At 42.1% G+C, this 20,450-nt stretch overlaps 1 protein-coding gene across 2 annotated transcripts in view; it reads left to right on the top strand.

Annotated features, from left to right (window-relative positions):
* Positions 1-20,450, top strand: part of ANKRD13C (ankyrin repeat domain 13C) — a 78,179-nt gene that overhangs the window by 17,507 nt on the left and 40,222 nt on the right. For both annotated transcript variants that reach the window (XR_005884607.1, XM_040987274.1), the window contains exons 2-3: positions 4,151-4,192; positions 20,344-20,448. Coding sequence is in view for 1 of the 2 variants with exons in the window: in XM_040987274.1 (XP_040843208.1) it covers positions 4,151-4,192; positions 20,344-20,448 (147 nt within the window). In the remaining variant the exon portion in view is untranslated. The remainder of the gene's footprint in view (positions 1-4,150; positions 4,193-20,343; positions 20,449-20,450) is intronic.

Here is a 20,450-nt window from a genome sequence, read left to right as displayed (position 1 = left end):
GTGTCTTAACTGCTTGTGTTTTTATTTTAACTTATTTATTTGTCCTAATGAATCATGATTTTCAAGCTGCTGCTGCTTTTTGTTGTTGTTTGTATATCTTCTTCAGAAAAATATCTATTCAGGACCCCTTTAATTTTCAAGTGGGGTTGTCTTTTTATTATTGAGATGTAAGAGTTCTTTGTATATTTTATATATATAGATATATTATATGACTCCTGGGGAATAAAGGGTTTCCAAAATTGTTTCTTCCTTCTTGTTGGCTGTCTTTTTCACTCTTGTTATGGTTGCTATTTTTTGCAGCACAAAATCTTTGAAATTTTTAAAAATTTTGTTTGTTTATTTATAAGATTGACACCAAGAGGAAGACACAGTGAGATAAAGAGGGAGGTAGGGAAGAGAGAGAAGGGATCTTCCATCTGCTCGCTGCTGGTTTACTCTCCAAATTAGCACAACAGCCTTTTCTGTGCCACAGTTAAGCCAGTGTTCTAGAACTCCATTCGGATTGTCCATACGGGTGGAAGGTCATCCTCTGCTCCCACTTGCATTGACTAGGAAGTGGATTAGAAGCAGTGCAGCTAGACTCAAACCAGCACTTGAGTGTGGGGTGCCAGCATCACAGGGAGCAGTTTAATCCACTGTGCTTTAACTCTTGCATAACATTTTGACTTTGATAAAGTCAGATTTACAGTTGCATATTGGTATGCTGTTGGTGTCATAGCTAAGAAACTCCTGCCTAATGCAAGATCATGAAGATTTACTCCTTTTTTTCCTCTTAGTGTTAGCTCTTATGTTTGAGTTGGGATCTGTTTTGAATTTATGTAAGCAGTGATTGATGCACTGATGTTATCTGTTTTATGCCACTGCATGCTGTATGGATCTAGTAGGTTTTTTTTTTTTTTTTTAAGGTTGTTTGTTTAAATTTGTCAGGCAGATTTACAGAGTTTCCATCTACTAACTCACTGCCCAACCAGAGCTGGACCAGTTCAAAGCCAAGAGTCAGGAGCAGACTCAGGGTTTTCCAGTGGGTCCAGGGGCCCAAGGACTTGGGCCATTTTCTGCTGTTTTCCCAGGTCTTTAGCAGGGGGCTGGACTGGAAGTGGAGAAGTTGGGACATGAACTGATGCCCATATGGGCTGTGGACACTGCAGGCAAAGGCTTAGACTACTACTCCATAGCATGAGCACCCAATTTCTGGAACAGTAAACTTTGAAATTGGAAAAATGTATGTCTTCCAACTTTGTTCTTGGTCTTCATGATTGTTTTAGACATTCTGGGTTTCTTGAATTTTATATGCATTTTAGGATCAATATATTAATTTCTGCAAAAAAAAAATTGGTTGGCCTTTTCATGAAGACTGCTATGCAAGAGAAAACAAGTCATATTTAGTACTGGAAGCTGTAAACTCAATTTGAACTTATTTTACTCAGACAGAGTAGGAGAATGGAAATAGATTATTAGAGTATTAGGATGACTTGCAGATGGTTCCTAGTCTGTTATTAACAGATGGCTGTTTATGGTTGTGCTAAAGCATTTTCATTTAGTTGTGAACTAATCCTATTAGTAGTAGAAAACTTTTGCTTTACAAGAGTTCTTTAAAAAAAAAAGATTTATTTCTTTTATTGGAAAGTCAGATATGCAGAGAGGAGGAGAGACAGAGAGGAAGCTTTTGCATCCGTTAATTCACTCCCCAAGTGACCGCAGCAGCCAGAGCTGTGCCAATCTGAAATCAGGAACCAGGAGATTCTTCCAGGTCTCCCATGCAGGTACAGGGTCCCAAGGCTTTGGGCCATCCTCTACTGCTTTCCCAGGCCACAAGCAGGCTGTTGGATGAGAAGCGGGGCTGCCAGGATTAGACTTGGCACCCATATGGGATCCCTGCATGTGCAAAGTGAGGACTTTAGCCACTAGGCTACTGCATCGAATCCTTTACTGAGTTCTTAATGGAAAAAAATTCAACTGATAGTACCTAGCCTTATAGTTTTTTGGGCGGAGGAGAACAGAAAAATTATAAGCATAGAGGTTTTTATATTTTCTTTTGAAAGAGTTGTGTTTGTTTAGTGTCTTTATGAGTTGCCTTTCCAATAAAATTTTTAAAATCTAAAAAAAGATATTTATTTATCTTTTATTGCAAAGTCAGATATACAGAGAGGAAGATCTTCCATCCGATGATTCACTCCCCAAGTGAGCGTAACGGCCAGTGCTGTGCCGATCCAACCAAAGCCAGGAGCCAGGAACCGCCTCCACGTCTCTCATGCAAGTGCAGGGTCCCAAGGCCCTGGGCCATCCTTGACTGCTTTCCCAGGCCACAAGCAGGGAGCTTGATGGGAATTTAGAACTGGTGCCCATATGGGATCCCAGCATGTTCAAGTTGAGGACTTTAGCCACTGGACCATGGCGCCAGGCCCAAAACTCTGGTTTCCATTTTACTTTTTGGTTTTATTCCTAGCTAGATAAATTTTGTTAATGATATCTCTTGAAATTTTGAGAGGATTACTAGTCCACTAAAGGGCTAGATATTTGGGGAGAATTGAAATTTGTCTTTTTGAAAGATAGCTTATGCCAATAACTTTGGCCATTTTGGGGGCTCACTTAAATAGCATCCTGAGCATACCTAGGTCATTGCTTCAGTGGCTAAATCTGCACCCTGCAAGCACCAGGATCCTATATTGGCAATCCTATATGGACACCGGTCCATGTCCTGGCTGTTCTACTTCCTATCCAGCTCTCTGCTTGTGGCCTGGGAAAGCAGTTGAGGACAGCCCAAAGCCTTGGGACCCTTGGGACCCTGCACCCGCGTGGGAGACCTGGAAGAGGCTCCTGGCTCCTGGCTTCAGATCTGCTCAGCTCTGCCTGTTGTAGCCCCTTTGTGACTACATCAGCAGATTGAAGATCTTTCTCTGTCTCTCCTCTCTGAATATATGCCTTTACAATAAATAGAAATAAATCTTAAAATCATGAGCAAAACTTGTTCACAAATTTTTAAAAAATTATCATGATTAACTGTGTATTATAGCAGTGTCTTACCTCTATAAGGAAGAATTATGAGAAATGAAGATTTGGAGTCTCATTGAGAAAGGAGGTATCATTTTTCCAGTTGCTCATAAACTTTCATCATATGTGATGTGTGTGTTTAAACATTTGAGCAAGTTTTGTCAAGCTAAATGATTGGAGTAAATCTTATTTCTTAGAAGAAAAACTAGTTATGTCTGTTGCATCTTGCTTGTGATCTCTTCATGGTGTTTATCTTATTGATGAGAATTGGTGATGCATTGACTTCTGTAAAATTACTAATATCAGGAAAACAGTCCAAATAAATTTTATTTAATAACTTTATTTTGACATATAACCATTTATTTGCCTTTTTTTTCACAAACAAGAGGTTTCTCTGTTGTGTCTTATGGTACAACTTTCAGATGAAATTAGTTGTTTAATATCATTTTTTAGTATCAACTTTAGGATTATAATCCAAACTACATAAGCACTGTGTAAATTATGTTTGTCTAAATTTTCCAATTTAACCATAATTTTTCTACAAACTATGTATTTCTTCAATCATAATAGTTCTCCCCCACTCACCTGCATTTATTTCCCAAATATAAATTGCTCTTGCATTTGAATGTATTTCCTTTTTCATTCTTTTTTTTTTTAATTTTTAACATGGAATGCTGGTTAGAATTGCTTTTGTTTGCCTTGAAGGTCCTTCCTATATTTAATGCTGCACAGACAAATCAGGAGCTCTGTCAGCATCTTTTATTTTCACATCTTCAGCAGAAGACTTCTGATCAACTTGAATGCTGCGATTGGGTTTTACTGGTTTTTGTTCCTGAGGAATAGTGGATATTTAAATTATTTTCTGAATGAATAAAGACAAAGTAATCACAAAAATAAATATGAAGTCATTTTGGAAAAGAAATCTCAAAGGCATAATTGATATCCTTTCTGTATAGGGCAGGAAGCAAGCAGGACATGTCGTTTCTAGCAATCCTGGCATCCTTGACTTTGAATCTGCCAAATAAGCTGTGTGATTTTATTGTCACATTGTTTTTGCTTAAAATTAGTTAGTGGAATTTCTAAAGGAGCTGAAACCACTTTTAAAAAAAAATTCTTATGTTTTTTATACCTTCTAATTCATTTTTCGTTTTTATTTTAGGAAATACTCCTTTACATCTTGCTGTGATGTTAGGAAATAAAGGTTAGTAAATAATTTCTTTTTTGTGTTAATTGCACTCGTGTATAGTATGATCAGTTTAAGCATTGTAACATCAATTTTTTAAGTGTTTAAAAATTAACCTTATTATGTTATTTGCTAATTGAACTTAGCATTTCAAATGTTAAATTTAATAAATATATAATTTTTCATAACCCCTTTTATTTTTATTATTTCTAAATGTATTTTTATTTTTAATTCTAAATTATGTGGTATAATTTTGTATAGGCTGGGATCCCCCCCAAACTCCCACCCCCTGACAGATTTTCCCCATTTTACTACAATAGTGTAGTCCTTCATTAGGAATCATAATTCTATCAGTCTCTTATTCAAGTGTACCCTGACATTGTTGGTACAGACAATGTCAGGCAGTCCAGCATCCCATTGCATGACACTTTTTAAAAAGAGGAAATACTGTGCTGTTGTGTCTTTTGAAACCAGGCTTTTCCCCTTAATTGTTTTATCAAGCAGACACTTATAATTTCAGAAAACTCTTACTTCTAAATAGTAAGCTTTAGTAACTATGTGTATTTGTAAAACTGAATTTTAAAAATTTTATCTATCAACTTGTAAGTCAAACCTTTTGTAATGTTAGATAATTGCAAAACTTTTGTACTTGTCCATTTAATTTAAAAACACAGAGGCAGAATTTCTAAAAGATCTGTTTTTCTTAAGATTTGAAATTTTACTTGAAAGTCTGAATTACAGAGAGAGGAGGAGAGACAGAGATCCTCCATCTGTTGGTCCATTCCCCGAATGACCACACCAGCAGAACTGAGTCTGTCTGAAGCCGGGAGCCAGGAGCTTCTTCCAGATCTCCCAGATGAGCACAGGAGCCCCAGGACTTGCATCAGCCTCCACTGTTTTCCTAGGCCCTAAATGTGGAGCTGGATAAATAATGGAGCAGCTGGAACTCAAACTGATTTCGATATGGGATAATGGCGCTGCAGGTGGAGGCTTAACCTATATGTCCTGACACTGTTCCCAAAGATCTATTTTTTTTAAAGGCTTTTTAGTTTTTAATTGAAAGGAAGAATTAAAATACAGAGAGACTGAGAGAGATCTTCCATCATCTGATTCGCTCCCCAAATGGCTGCAGTGGTGAGAGTGGATGTGGTCCAACGCTCCTGGTCCAGGAGTTTATTCTGAATCCAGCAGTTTATTCGTGTATTCAAGGGCCAAGCGCTTGGGCCATCCTCCATTGCATTCCAAAACACAGTTTTATAAATTTATTTATGTTTTTGGATTTTTATTGGAAAGTCAGATATACAGAGACAAGGAGAGACAGAGTGGAAGATCTTCTGTTCGTTGATTCACTCCACAAGTGGCCACATCAGCTGAAGCCGCGCTGATCCAAAGCCAGGAATCCAGAGTCTCTTCTGGGTCTCCCATGTTGGTTCAGGGTCCCAAGGATTTGGGTCATCCTTGACTGCTTTCCCAGGCCACAAGCAGGAAGCTGGATGGGAAGCGGAGCCACCAGGTTTAAAACGGGCGCCCATATGAGATTCTGGCACGTGTAAGGTGAGGGCTTTCAGGGCCTGGCGCAATAGAGTAATGGTTAAGGTCCTCACCTTGAAAGTGCTGGGATCCCAAATGGGCACTGATTCTAATCCCAGCAGCCCACCTTCCCATCCAGCACCCTGCTTGAAGCCTGGGAAAGCAGTCGAGGACAGCCCAGAGCATTGGGACCCTGCACCCATGTGGGAGACTTGGAGGAAATTCCTGGCTCCTGGCTTTGGATAGGCACAGCACTGGCCGTTGTGGTCACTTGGGGAGTGAATTATTGAACGGAATGATTCACTCTCTGTCTCTCTTCCTCTCTGTACATCTGCCTTTCCAATAAAAATACATAAATGCTTAAAACAAAAGGATTTGAGGGCTTTTGCCACTAGGCTACTGCACTTGCCCCCAAGCACACTTCTGTAGATTTATTAAATTTTTTTGTTGTTGTTGTTGGAAAGGCAGATAAAATTTGCAGAGAGAAGGAAGACAAAGATCTTCCATTTGCTGGTTCTCTTAATGGCTGGAGCTGAGCCAGTTGAAGCCAAGAGCCAGAAATTTCTTCCAGGTCTCCCACACAAGCTCAGGGTCCCAAGGCTTTTGGTCATCCTCTACTGCTTTCCCAGGCCATAAGCAAGGAGTTGGGAGGGAAGTAGAACATTCTGGACATAAACCAGGATCCAAGCACTTGAGGGTGAGGATTTAGCCATTGAGCCATCACCACAGACCCTCCCAAGCACATTAGGGAGATGGATCAGACTGGAGCAGCAGGACTTGAACTACCACCATGTGGATTGCTGGTGCAACATATGGAGGCTTAACCTACTCTGCCATGGCACCAGTGCCAAAAGATCTGTTCTTCTAGGTTATTCCTTAATGTAATATTTCAGTTGTCTGAATTCAGTTATTCTGAAAAGTGGAAGATTAAGATAGCTGATTGACAAGCCTTTGTATATAGATTTTTAAATTTTAAATATGTTTGCTGAGAGATTCTTAAAGGTATATATATATACCCTTTTTAAAATTTTTTTAAGACTTTTTTTCTTTTTTTCTGTTTTTTTCTTTTCAGCACTTCAGTTGTTGACATATGCCTTGTTAGAGTTATAAGCCAGTTTAGACTATCCTAAAATCTGCCAAGTTCAGCAAAATTATGCTTCAACACTATAAACTGCTAAATACTAAAATGAAAATAGACACAAGACAGCTGAATAGCACCCTGTAGCCATTTTAAGGTGTATAGAGGCTGGTAGTATATAAACTAAAATCGAAATGTGAATGAAGTAGTCACAGGATGTGGTTAAAAACTTGCATTTTTTTTTAACATATTGGTCACTCAATACCATGTCAATTAATTCCATAATGTTGTAAATTGTTGTTGATGTTGTGTTTGGGGCTTTAAATTGATCAGGATGATATTCTGCCAGCTCTGCTTTCAGACCAGAGATGGTCTCCCCAAGAAAATGTTGAATTTATCTTGACAATAAGATGCTGGACTCTATGCTTGGTATATGTTTGCAACGAAAGAGTCTTGACTTAATTTGAAATGAAATACAGCAACAAGGTAGAGGAATCCACCATGGAGAGAGAGTAGGGTAGGGGAGGGGTTGGGGGAATCCCAGAGCCTATGAAACGGTGTCACATACTGCAATGTAATTAATAAAAATAAATAAATAAATAATTGTATTTCATTTTCAAAGACAAAGGAAAGTTTTGCTGGGTATGTTATCCGGGGCTGAAAATTTCCTGGGTTTAGAATTTGGAATATGTCACTCCATTCTCTTCTGGCCTGTAGAATCTCCTGTGAGAGGTCTCCTGTGAGTTTAATTGGCATTTGTGTCACTTGATTTTTTTCATGTGCATATTGAAGGATCTTTTTCTTCTGTTCGAATGCTGATAGCTTGATTATCATGTGTCTTGGTAAATTTTGCTTTTGGTGAGCCCTGTTGGGAGCTTTTGGATGTTGTTTCCAATTTTTACCCTAGAGTAGGGAAATTTTTCCTTATTATTTCATTAAACACATTTTTTTTTTTTAATGCAGCTTCTCTTTCTGCACCTTCTGAGATTCCCACAACTCTTACATTTGGCCTTTTCATAGTGTCTTTCAATTCTTGAATATGTTTTTTAGCTTGACCCAGCTCTGCTGCCAGCTTTTTGTTTGTTTGCTCCTGGTGAGGAAGTATCTTCTAATTTTGAAATTCTTTCTTTTGGAGACTCTCCACTGCACTTTTAATTTGCTCCACTGTATTCTTCATTTCTGATATATCAGCTTACATCTGATTCATTTGCAGTGTGACATATACCTTGAATTCCTTGAATGCTTGCTTTATGTGCTTCTCATTGTTGATAAGAAGTTTTATAGCATGTGTTTTGAATTCTATACCTCCCATTTTCTTGATGTTTTCCTCAATGAACTCTGAGGTTGGCAAAGGATTTTGCTCTTTTGCAGGGGAGTCTTCAGTAATATTGATTGTGCCTGTGTCTCTTCTTTTGCTCTTGGTCATTGTACTTCTGGTTATCAGATTTTTCTCCTTGGGGCAGGTTTCTAAGCTGTGTCACCCACAGGTCTACACTTCAGTTTTACTTATTGCAGTTGTTACATGGCTCTTTGTTTGGAGTCACTTGTGCCATTCCCTGCAGCTAGTTTCAGGTCTGGATTCTTGTGTTAGATTTCCACCTACAGTTTCTGTAGCCCCAGCTCCTGGCTCACCAGTCTCCACGTGCTGTGATGCCGTACTGAGGCTGCACTGTTGTCTGTACAACCTTTCTCCCACTTCTGACTGGAGCAGCTCCCAGGATTAGGGAGACACCAGGTATCCTCTATAGCTGGGTTTTTGACAGTGCTGATCTTGCTGGAACCTGTTGGTTGTTAGGTCTGAGGGCCACACAGACCTATTTTGACCCATAAAATGCCATAGTTGGTATTATTTTCCTATGGTACCAGTGCAATGCAATGAGTTCAGTGAGTTCTTGCTGAGTTCAGTGCATGTGCAGCTCACTGTTATGCCTGCAGTCTTACAGTTTTTCCCCACTGTATGAAATGGTGCCTGACATACCACTGCTAGAGTGGTTGATGTGCCACTGCTTAGTGGCCTTAAGGTCTGAGGGCTACCCGGACCTGTCTTGGGTGGAACCTATTGGATGCCATGCTGTTGTAGTTTGCTGAGCCAGAAATGAGTTCACTCCCAGCTCAGTGCATGTGCAGTCCTGTCCATAGCTCTTGCCTCCTTAAACATAATGGCACCCCATATGGCTCTAGGGGATGGACTGGATTGTGAAATCCAGCCTTTTCCCGCACTACCCATCTGGGATTTGCTGCTCTGTTTCTGCTCCTGGTCAATCAAACAGACCAACAGGATAGGCAGTTCTTTGTCTGAGTTCATGTCCTGAGCTCTCAGTGAACATACCTTCTCACCTTGTTGCTGGTTTAGTTCTGTCTGCTGGTGAGATTCATATTGCCACTGGTTGAATACTGCTGTGGTATCAGTCAGTGCAACAGCACGCCATTGTGTCTGCTTGTTTCCTGTGTCTCTTGGTCTCTGGGTGCCCTTCTGCTGTCATTCTGTCCTGTGCTATTTCCTGGAGTGTGTTCTCTCTGCTTTTCACTGGCTGATGTTTGTTCATGTATTCAAATGTGTTTTTACCCTCTTCTACCATCTTGATTCTCCCTCTATACACACATATTCTTACCATAAATATATTACTGTGTTTCTGTAATTTTTCTTCTTCTCCCTCTCCATCTTTCTGAGGCTTGAGAATTGAGCCTCATTTACCAGAATGGTTTTATTTTTCCTACGATTTATTTATTTGTTTATTTATTTCAAAAGCAAAGTTACAGGAATTTGGTGGGGAGGAGAGAGGTGTTTCCCATCCACCGACTCACTCTTCAGATTGTCACAGTGGCCAGTGCTAGGGCAGACCCAAAACAGGAGCCAGGAGCTTCTTCCAGGTCTCTCACACGAGTGCAGGTACCTAAGCAATTTTGGGTCATTTCCTCCTATTTTTCCGAGTGCATTAGCAGGGAATTGGATCAGAAATGAGCCTCTGGAGTTCAGACTTGGGCCTATACGGGATATCAGCACTAAAGCCCCCAATGCTGCTTCCTCTGTTAACGTTTCTTCCTAATCATCTCGAAATCCCATTGTGTACATCTTTTGTTGTATATAGAATAAGATAACTGTCAGTATAAACATTTGGTCTGAATGTGGAATGACCAGGGATACTACCTGAATCTGTGTTGTTTGTTTTGCTGGTTCACATGCTTAACTGAAGCATATGATCTGTGGTGCTACCCTTGTGATGTCTTTTTCTTCTTTCACAGAATAGAATCACCTGAGTGATTTCTGAACAGAGATTCATTAAGAGATTCCATATTATAGAAATTTAGAAAATAACAATTTCAGTTCTTGGAAGGAGCAGAACCCAAAACATTTAAGGAGAATCTGTTTTTCTCCTTTTTCCTGATCAGCTGTCTTTTATGATGTGCTTGCTGTCTGCATATCACCCTTTTCTTTGTGTTTTTCTGTTTTTGACATTGAATATGAGCCCATGTCTGAATTTCAGGTTTTAGTGTTTACCGTCAACTGGCTCAGTTTCTTTGCTCCTCTCCTTCTCCATCTCCTTCCTTATCTTTCACCTTTTCCTTCTCTTTAATGATTTACGTGTTATTACATGAATGCAGAGTGACATGACAGAGAGATGGAGACAGGGAAAGAGAAGTCTTTTCTCTGCTGGGTTATTCCTCAAATGACTATAGATTAGGTGAAGTTGAGTCCAGGAGTCCAGTACCCCATTCCTATCCTCTGTGTATGGACCAGGGACCAGGAAGGTTAGGAAGGAGCTGGAGGTTGGAAGCTCAAGAGTAGCTAGAACTGGAACCGTGACTCTGATACAAAATCCATATGTCTCAATTAGTGGCTTAACCTACTGTGACATAATCTGGTTCAGTTAAGTTTCCAAACTTCTGAGCAAAGTGTTTGGCCCAGTTTATCTCTAAACAAGCCACCAGTGGTAAGTCTTGGCAAGCCTATGAGTTATATGAATTTTGATAAATATTTGCCTTTGAAATTAAGTTTGGCAAGACTGACCTGGGGTGAGAACTAGGACTAGGAAAGGAACTCGGGACTTCAGAGGAAGTATACTTAATTTAGCAGGGAAATGGACAGAACAGGCCGCAATAGACATCTCTTTTACAGCCATCTTATTGGGTCTGCCTTTGGGCTTACTAATTAAGATGACTATATCCTGTACTGGAGTACTGCAGTTTCATTCCTGGCTCTGTTCCCAATTCCAGCTTCTTGAATTGCAGCCCCTGGAGGATAGTGTTGGTAGCCCAAGTAGTTGATTGCCTGCCCTCTGATAGGAGAGGCAAAGACTGAGTTCCTGGCTCTAGCAACAGTGGTTGCAGACATCTGGGGAATGATCCAATGTGTAAGAGCCTTCTGTCTGTTTATTTGTCCTTCTCTGTCTCTCTGCAAGTTAAGAACAAACAAAGAGGGCCCAGTGGCGTGGCCTAGTGGCTAAAGTCCTCGCCTTGAACGCCGCCGGGATCCCTTATGGGCGCCGGTTCTAATCCCACCAGCTCCACTTCCCATCCAGCTCCCTGCTTGTGACCCGGGAAAGCAGTCGAGGACGGCCCAAAGCTTTGGGACACTGCACCCATGTGGGAGACCCGGAAGAAGTTCCTGGCTCCTGGCTTTGGATCAGCATAGCATCGACCGTTGCGCTCACTTGGGGAGTGAATCATCGGATGGAAGATCTTCCTCTCTGTCTCTCCTCTCTGTATATCCGCCTTTCCAATAAATAAATAAATCTTAAAAAAAAAAAACAAAGAAATAAAATTCAGCAAAACCACTTTTTCATTTTTCAAAGAACATTGAATTAGAACATAAGAAACTTATTATAATGATTATTTACATTGTGCTATTTTATGCATAATTTTTTTCATTTAACTGTTGAAATAACCTTGTGAAAAAAATAATTTTTCATCCTTGTTTTATGGGCAAAATCAGCACTAGGAAATTAGGCAACTTGATCAGACTGGTGTGGCTATTGGGAAGTTAGATATACAGAGAGGAGGAGAGATCGAGAGGAAGATCTCTGTCCGATGATTCACTCCCCAAGTGATCGCAGCAGCCAGTACTGTGGCAGTCTGAAGCCAGGAGCCAGGAGCTCCTCCAGGCCTCCCACGTGGGCGCAGGGTCCCAAGGCCTTGGGCTATCCCCGACTGCTTTCCCGCGCCACAAGTAGGAAGCTGGATGGGAAGTGGAGCTGCCGGGATTAGAACCTGCACCCATATGGGATCCTGGAGTGTCCAAGGCGAGGACTTTAGCTGCTAGGCCACCACCCCTGGCCCGTTTCAGAGTTTTGACTTAAACTTGTAGAGTCTGGCTCCAGAACCTAGATTTGCAGCATGTAATCTCACACTTTCATTAAGAACCATTCAAAACTGTTTAGAGATACAGGCAAATCTCCGCATCTAATATGCCACCTGGACACTGTGACCCACATTGATGTTCTCGAGTTTCAGTGTCAGTTCCTCTACAGATTCCAGCTTTGAGCTGTTGAATACCTAGGGAGACTGCAGGCAATGACCCAAGTGGTTGGATCCTTGCCACACATGTGATCGAGTTGGGTTATGTTCTGATACCTGGGACTTGCTTAGGAGACCTTGACTGTGTTCTGGGCAAATATTATCCTGCTGGAAGAAAAGTAGCCAATAGGTGGCATTCTGGGCCTGGTTAATGCTACTCCTGTGTTAGCTTTACCAGCTTGGCAGCATAGTTGCCTATGCCTGTGTTGGGATGGGCCATGACAATAACTAGCATGTAAGAGAATCAGATCTGTTAGAATCTGTGGGGCATATGTGGGTTCACACCTATGGAACTGCAGTCTCCCCTGGCATGCTCCAGAGCTGTGGATGGGCCTGGCTGGGAAGCCAAGGGGACGGCCCAGCTGGGCTGGGGTTCCCACTGGTAAGAACAAGAGCCAGATTGGATTAGGGGCACTGGGCTGGGCTAGACATGGATACAGCCTCCCTCAGCGCAGGTGTGGATGGGGTCTGGGGAGCGACAGACGGCTACACTCCAGCACCCACTGGTATTCGTGAGAGCCAGGGTGGATGTAGAACAAGCTTGAATAGGTCTTGACTCCTGCCAAAAATGCTAAAGCTGTCTGGCCATGGACCAGTGTAGCTGGGCTATAACACCCAACAGTAAGAACCAGAATGGGTGTGGATCTGTTGAGCAAGGCCACTGTTTCTGTCAGGACAAACAGGTGGACAAAGTCAGCCTGTAACAACGCCCCACTAGTATGTATGAGATCTGCCACTGGGAGGAGACCTGATAGAGGAGCTTAGGAAACTCCTTTGTCAGGACTCAGTCCCTGCAGGTGATCGCAAGAATCAGGGCAAGGAGCAGCTCAGACCATGCCAGGTTACATGTAGCTAAGGTCTGGGGACAGACCAGGCTGGGCCAGTTAATAACATCTACTGGTAGATCTGAGAATCAGGACAGTGAGCAGGAGGGGCCAGGTTGGCTGTAACACCAGCCAGCTCACATTAGAGCTAGGACAGGGGTCTGACTGGGCCAGGCTAGGCTATAGCACCCACCAGCAGGAGCTGGAATTGGGGGCAGACTGGACTGAGCCAGGCTGCACAAAGCGATAGTAGATACTGAAGTGTCATCCTGGGGTGATGGGTGCCAGATGGCTTATGAGCCCTGGAAGTAGGAGACCCAGTGGTGTTTGGGTTGCCTGGCCTGCATCCCTGTGCCTGCTTGTGAGGTGGGTGCCAGTTTCATAAGTCCTGAGGGGGTGGGGGTGGGAGAACCAGTAGGGTTCCAGTCACCTGGCTTGGGTTCTTGGGCTCACCTGTGAGGGCGTTGCCAGGTTCATGAGCCCTGGGAGCAGGAGATCTGGTGAGGCTAAGGTCCTTGGCCCGGGTCCCTGTACTCGCCTGAGAGATGGGTGCTGGATTTGTGAGAACTGGGGGTGGGGGATCTGGTGGGGCTCAAGTTGCCTGACTCAGCTCCTTGGCCCCACCTGCGAGGGGGTTGCTGTGTTCGTGATCTGGTGGGGCTTGGGTCACTCCCAGGTCCTTTGGCCTGCCAAAGGTGGGTGTTGAGTTAGTGAGCCCCAGGGGCATGGGATTCAGTAGGGCTCAGATTGCCTGGCCTGGGTCCCCATGCCTGCCTGTGAGGTCGGTGCGGTGCTCAGGTCACCTGGCCCAGGTCCTCCTCAGTGAAAAAGGCAGAGTAGTGGATGTAGACCATGATGCTCATGGAGAATATGGCAGCCCATTTGGTACCGTAGCAGGAAAGCAGAACAAACTAGACAACTACCCCAGCCAAACAGCGACAACAAAAATCTGGGTGAATGGAGACTTGAGGTTGACTAGGTCAACCAGTGCTCATTGAGAGGGCTGCATCATCTCTGGGTCAGTGAAATTGACAGCATTTCAGAACTATCCAGACCACTTGGGCAGAATCCTTGGAACATACACACATCGGGACCCTGGGTTGATATCATGTGGCAGTTCCCCATTCCTGGGAGCTGGGACATCTGGGAGACCAGATGTGGCTTCCACCTTTATCTCTGCTTCCCCCAGAAACAAGAAGAAACAGCAGCTTTGGAATCAATGTTTTTACCCATTTTCCCTAACCCTTGAGCTTTCCCACCCTGATCAACCATGCAATCATAAAATGTGAGGACTTCTGTGCACCGTAGCATGGCTTACTTGACGGAAAGCAAGGGACACCAGGCTGGGACATGCCACTCTGGCAGCTGGGCATGTCACATGCCATCACATGGCAGGGAGCTCCCAATTTCCCAGGGAAGAGTGTCTTGGGACATATTGGAATTGTGGCCACCAAAGGATTTTTTTTTTTTAAGATTTTTTAAAATTTATTTTTTATTGGAAAATCAGATTTACAGAGAAGAGGCGAGGCAAAGATCTTCCATCCACTAGCTTATTCCTCAAGTAGCAACAACAGCTACAGCTGAGCTGATCTGAAGCCAGAAGCTTCTTCTAGGACTTCCATGCAGGTACAAGTTCCCAAGGCTTTGGGCCATCCTCCAGTGTTGTCCTAGGCCACAAATAGGGAGTTGGATGGGAAGTGGGGCATCTGGGACACGAAGCAGTGTCCATGTGGGATCACAGCACATGTAAGGTGAGGATTTAACCACTAGGCTACCACACCAAGGGTGCTTTTGACAGGTGAGCCATGACTTTTGGGGACTTTCATGGACTTGACCTCTGCACATGTAGGTAGGCAAGGAAGCTGAAATGCGCTGGTTCAGAGGGAAGAAACCAAAGGGTATGTCCAGGTCAGGCCAAGGCATCTGCCTATGTAGGAAACCCAGGCTGGGCTAAGTAGCATCACATGCCACACACTGGCATGCATGAAAGCAGAGGCTGGGGGACATGCCTGGCAGCGCTGAGCTGCAGTACCCACCCATGAGCATCAGGGTAGGGGATAGGCCTTGAGGGCTTGGCTGCAGTACCCACCACAACATGAGAGAACTGGATCTTGGAGAATATTCTGTAGGGGACTAGTGGCTCAGACTGTGGGACTGTGAGAGCTGGGGATGTAATGAGCCAAGCCAGGGTGGACTTTGGAACTCACCAACTGGGAAGAGCCTGGGCTGGGCTAGGCTGTTGCACCCACTGGCAAGTGCTGGCCCTGGGGTTAGGCCATGCCCAACTGGCTGCAGCACCTACCAGCAGGTGCAAGACCTGGAACTGGGAGCAGGCCACTCCCAAGTCTCATATCTCATGCTCAAGTAAAAACAGGACTAGGCCATTGTTTTTACTTGAGCATGAGAGCTGAGACTTGGGAGTGTGCTATTCCAGCAGGGCTTTAGCACCCATTGGCCTGCATGTGGACTGGGTCTGGGTCTGGGCCAAGCTGGGGTAGGCTGCCACATCTTTTGTTATGTATGAGACCCAAAATGGGTGTAGGCTGACTAGACTGGGCAACAGCACCTGCGGTTGCATGCCAGGACTGAATATGAGTCATGTTAGGCTGTATTGCAGTGCCCCCTGGCAAGTACAAGCTCCAAGGTCTGGGATCAGCCTGGTAGGGGAAATGTGGGCACTCTCCTGCTAGTCTGCAGGTCCTGCTGGTGAGGATGAGAGCCAAGACTGGGAACAGAGCAGGCTACAAGGTAGCTACATCCATTGGCATATTGGTGGACCACATATGGGTAAATGGGTTGGGCTGAGCTAAGCCAGAGTTAACATGGATGTACACAAGAACTGGACACAATGAGGAATTGGCTGGACTAGGCCATAGCACATGCCAGCATGTGCAGAAACCAGGACTGGGGGTGGTCATGGTGAGGCTTAAATTGTGGATCTAACCAACTAGGCCATGGCACTCAACTAATGCACATGAGGACTATACCTGTGGCAGGCTGGGTTGTGCTAGATTACAGTACTCATCAATTCGCATGAGAGATGGGCTTGGGAGCAGAAACTACCCAGCACACACCTTAGTTTATACAATTGGTGTGGTGATTTAGGTATTGTAGTGCATACTGCTTTTTAGGTTTTTTAAAATTAGGATTTACTAAAATGATATTGTTTTTGAACATTTATTAGGTTTTTTTTACATATTATTATTATTATTATTATCATTTTATGATACAGTTCCATATTCCCTTATCCCCTCCCCAATTCCCTCCCTCCTCCCCAACCTAGCTCCTTTATATCATTACTAACATATAGTTCTTCATACACAGTTATATATCCATCATTGTAGGCATGGACAATGGCAGAGAGTCCAGAATCCTATTGTCAAGATACAGTAAACAGTTTCATTGTAAGTCCATCTTTGTCTGGAAGCAAAAATACATACTACACTGCATCCTCACATCTGGATGTTAGTCTCCTTTCACAGTTATTGTACATCCCCTTAAATGAAAAATCATAATACAAAATCAACAATAGAAAGAAAAATAGAAATTTACAATGCCATGAAGTTAAATGACATGTTACTAGATATGACAGTCTCCATTACATAGCTACTATAAATCCCCTGAAATGAAGAGCCCTAAAACAAAGTCAACATCAGGGAGAACAAATAAATTAACAGCACCAAGAAGTTAAATAACATGCTTAATATGTGTAGCTGAAGAAATGAAAATCAAGACCATTCTTGCAGAAAATGATGCCACTGCATGATCTACGAGTCATTGAATGATTTAATCAGAAGAAAGTGCTTTGAAGAGATGAAACCAAGAGAAAACAACAAAACCCATGTGATATAGTTTCCGCTGATCTTTGTTGGTGAAGTGTGTCTCCTCCAGACAATAAACAGATGGGTTTTGTTTTTTAGTCCACTCTACTAATCTATGCCATTTGATTGAGCTTAAGCCATTTACATTCAGAGTTTAATATGTATGGGTGGTACTTAGGTCCTGTCATTTTAGAAATGGGTTGTTCATTGGTTTAGTCTTCTGTTGTCATTTTACTGGGATGTTCTTCCCATTTGCCTTTGGTTTGGCAGGTGCTATTCCTTTTCTCTGTGAAGAGAACATCTTGAAGTATCATTTGTAGGGCAGGTTTGAAAGAGGCATATTCTTTTTTTTTTAATTTTATTAATTGTATTACATTATGTGACACAGTGTTGTGGGCACTGGGATTCCCCCCACCCCTCCCCGAACCCTCTCCCCATGATGGATTTCTCTACCTTGTTGCATTACCATAGTTCAGATTCAGTTGTGGTTCTTTCATTGGAAATATTTACCAAGCATAAAGTCCAGTGTTTTATTATCCTAGTGGGTTCAACGATTTCTTGGTGAGACCATCTCTGGTCTGAAGGTAAATCCAGCTAAGCATCATCCCAAATGATTAAAGGCCCCGACATGACCTCAATAGCCATTTACAACCTCATGGCATCAATTGACATGACATTGATTAATAGTATGTTGATAGGAAGATGCAGCTTCTTAACTACATCCTGTGACTTCTTCATAGACATTTCAATTTTGGTTTGTATTCAACCTGATTCCATACAGTTATCAGTTTAGGTACAATGCATTTTTTTTTTTTTTTTTAATTTAGGATGGGTGTGCAGAGAAATCCCCAATACTCCAGTGAGGCGTTACTAATCTTAAAATGATATTTTAATGAATGTGTGGTGAAATAATTGAAATAATACAGTACAAAGATGTATAAAAATAGTATCCCTTTTTAAAATAATGTCAGTATTTACGAATCTTGTGTCTCTTTCATGCGTTACTCGTTATTTATGATACGCAGGGCTTAGTTTGTATTCACTGAAGTAGGATGCCTGTGAGTGTACTTCACTATTTTTCTTTCCCCTCAAAACAGTATTACGAAGTAGCCCATGAAGGCCATATATATCCTTTGTTTGCATTCATACAAAGTTTTTATTTATATACATCATCCACTTATTTACATAAAACATATGGAAGAAGATCCATTTGTTTTCTTTTTCTGTGTTTAACTTACCTATCATTTTTTCTATTTAGTAACCTCCTTTCCCCCCAAAATGTGATGATTCTTGTTGGAAAATCTGCTGGTATCCTTCCATACTTTTTTCATTTTTATTAATATGTACAAATACTTGCATATATGTATATGTCTGAACACACTCATAATATTTCTTAGTATTCAGTAAATAGATTGTATCACTGTATGTGCTTGCAATGAAGGAATCTCAACTGAACTTGAACTGAGGTTATGCAGCAAGGTGGAGGAATCCACTATGGGGAGAGGGATGTGGGAGGGGTGGGGGGAATCCCCAGTGCCTATAAAACTGTATCACATAATACAATGTTAATAACAATAAAAAAATTTCCTGCATTAAAATATAAATAAATAAAAATTTATTTTATCTCAAAAATAGAAGAAAGAGAGAGTTAGATTTTTCCATTTAATGATTTACTCCCCAGTGTCTGCTTACTGGGGTTGGGTCAGGCTGAAGCCAGAAGCCTGAACTCTGTTGGGTTACCATGTGGTTACAGGAGCACAAGTACTTGGGCCATCTTTCACATTTTACATTTTTGGGAGCCAGATGAGAAATGGAATAGCCCGGACTTGAACAGGCACTCTGATAGGAGAGCGGTTTTCCCTCTAATACTAGAAATAGTGCTAAAGCAATGCCATTCTCAGCTTACTCACTTTACACTGTCACAATAACCCTGTTTCCTGTAGAGAACTTCTTAGATTATTTGTTCTTTTTGCTTCATTTACTTGTATTCCAATATATAAGTTAATAGTAAAAACTTTTTCTCTTTTCTTTTTTGGTTATTTCTGTTACCTGGTAGTCAGAAACTGAATATGGTAAATATGTGCTGAATATTAAATGAACAGCTATCTAATTGAATTTCTTTTTTTGAGTTTCAGTTTTAATTTTCTGTGATACTTTATACAGACATATTTTTAAAGATTTATTTATTGGAAAGTCAGATACAGAAGGGAAGATCTTCTGTCCACTGATTCACTGCCCAAGTGACCACAACAGCCAGAGCTGAACTGATCTGAAGCCAGAAACCCTGAGTCTCTGTTGGGTCTCCTACACTGGTACAGGATCCCAAGGCTTTGGGCCGTCCTGGACTGCTTTCCCAGGCCACAAGCAGGGAGCTGGATGGGAGGCAGGGCCAGGATTAGAACCAGTGCCCATATGGCATTCCGGCATGTGCAAAGCAAGGAGTTTAGCTGCTAGACTACTGCACCAGGCCCTATATTTTTAATTTGTAAAAACACATTCTTAGCTTATAGATAAATTTATGCTTAAAACTTATTGTAATTCGGGCCCGGTGCGGTGGCGCAAGTGGTTAAGGTCCTCGCCTTGCATGCCCGGGATCCCATATGGGCGCCGGTTCTATCCCGGCAGCCCCACTTCCCTTCCAGCTCCCTGCCTGTGGCCTGGGAAAGCAGTTGAGGACGGCCCAAAGCTTTGGGACCCTGCACCCATGTGGGAGACCCAGAACCCACCTGGGAGACCCGGAAGAGGCTCCTGGCTTTGGATCGGCATAGCATCAGCTGTTGTGCTCACTTAGGGAGTGAATCATCGAACGGAAGATCTTCCTCTCTGTCTCTCCTCTCTGAATATCTGCCTTTCCAATAAAAAAAATAATAAAAATAAATCTTTAAAAAAAACTTATTGTAAGTCTTGGATAAATATTACGTTATAATCATTAGTAGGGTATTGCCATTTCTTGGTGTTTTTCTGAGGCAAACGAATTCTAAAATTTGAAAGATAGGAGTTATGCAAACAATTTTTTGAAAACACATTTTTCTAAGGATTTCCCACTTGATGTTACTGGCATACAAAATTCTTGTGGGTTTCATTAGTTAGTAGGTGTTTGGAAGTAAATTATGCCTCATAGTCCTGGGTTCCATCTCAGCTATGGAAACATTCTGAAAATACACTTGAGAGTAATTAGTAGGAAGCATATTATGTTCTTTATAAAGAGAGCCAGTTTGTTATACATTAGTAGAATGAATATTTCTTGGATCTGGGATCTGAAATAATCTGGTTAAATACATAATGATTTGTTTATTAACATAGTGAAGCATTTACTTACAGATTTCTTAATATTGATTTATTACATTTTAATGTGATATATTTGGAGATTCTGAATGTCTCACATTGTGCTTCGTATTACAGAATGTGCCCATTTACTTTTGGCTCACAATGCTCCGGTAAAGGTGAAAAATGCTCAGGGATGGAGCCCTCTGGCAGAAGCCATCAGCTATGGAGACAGACAGATGAGT

Source organism: Ochotona curzoniae, unplaced genomic scaffold (assembly GCF_017591425.1).
Source record: "Ochotona curzoniae isolate NIBS_2020 unplaced genomic scaffold, NIBS_Ocur_1.0 contig_4612, whole genome shotgun sequence".
Classification (NCBI taxonomy): Eukaryota; Metazoa; Chordata; class Mammalia; order Lagomorpha; family Ochotonidae; genus Ochotona; species Ochotona curzoniae.
Note: the sequence above shows the minus strand (reverse complement) of the source record. Positions and strands in the feature narration are given on the sequence as shown.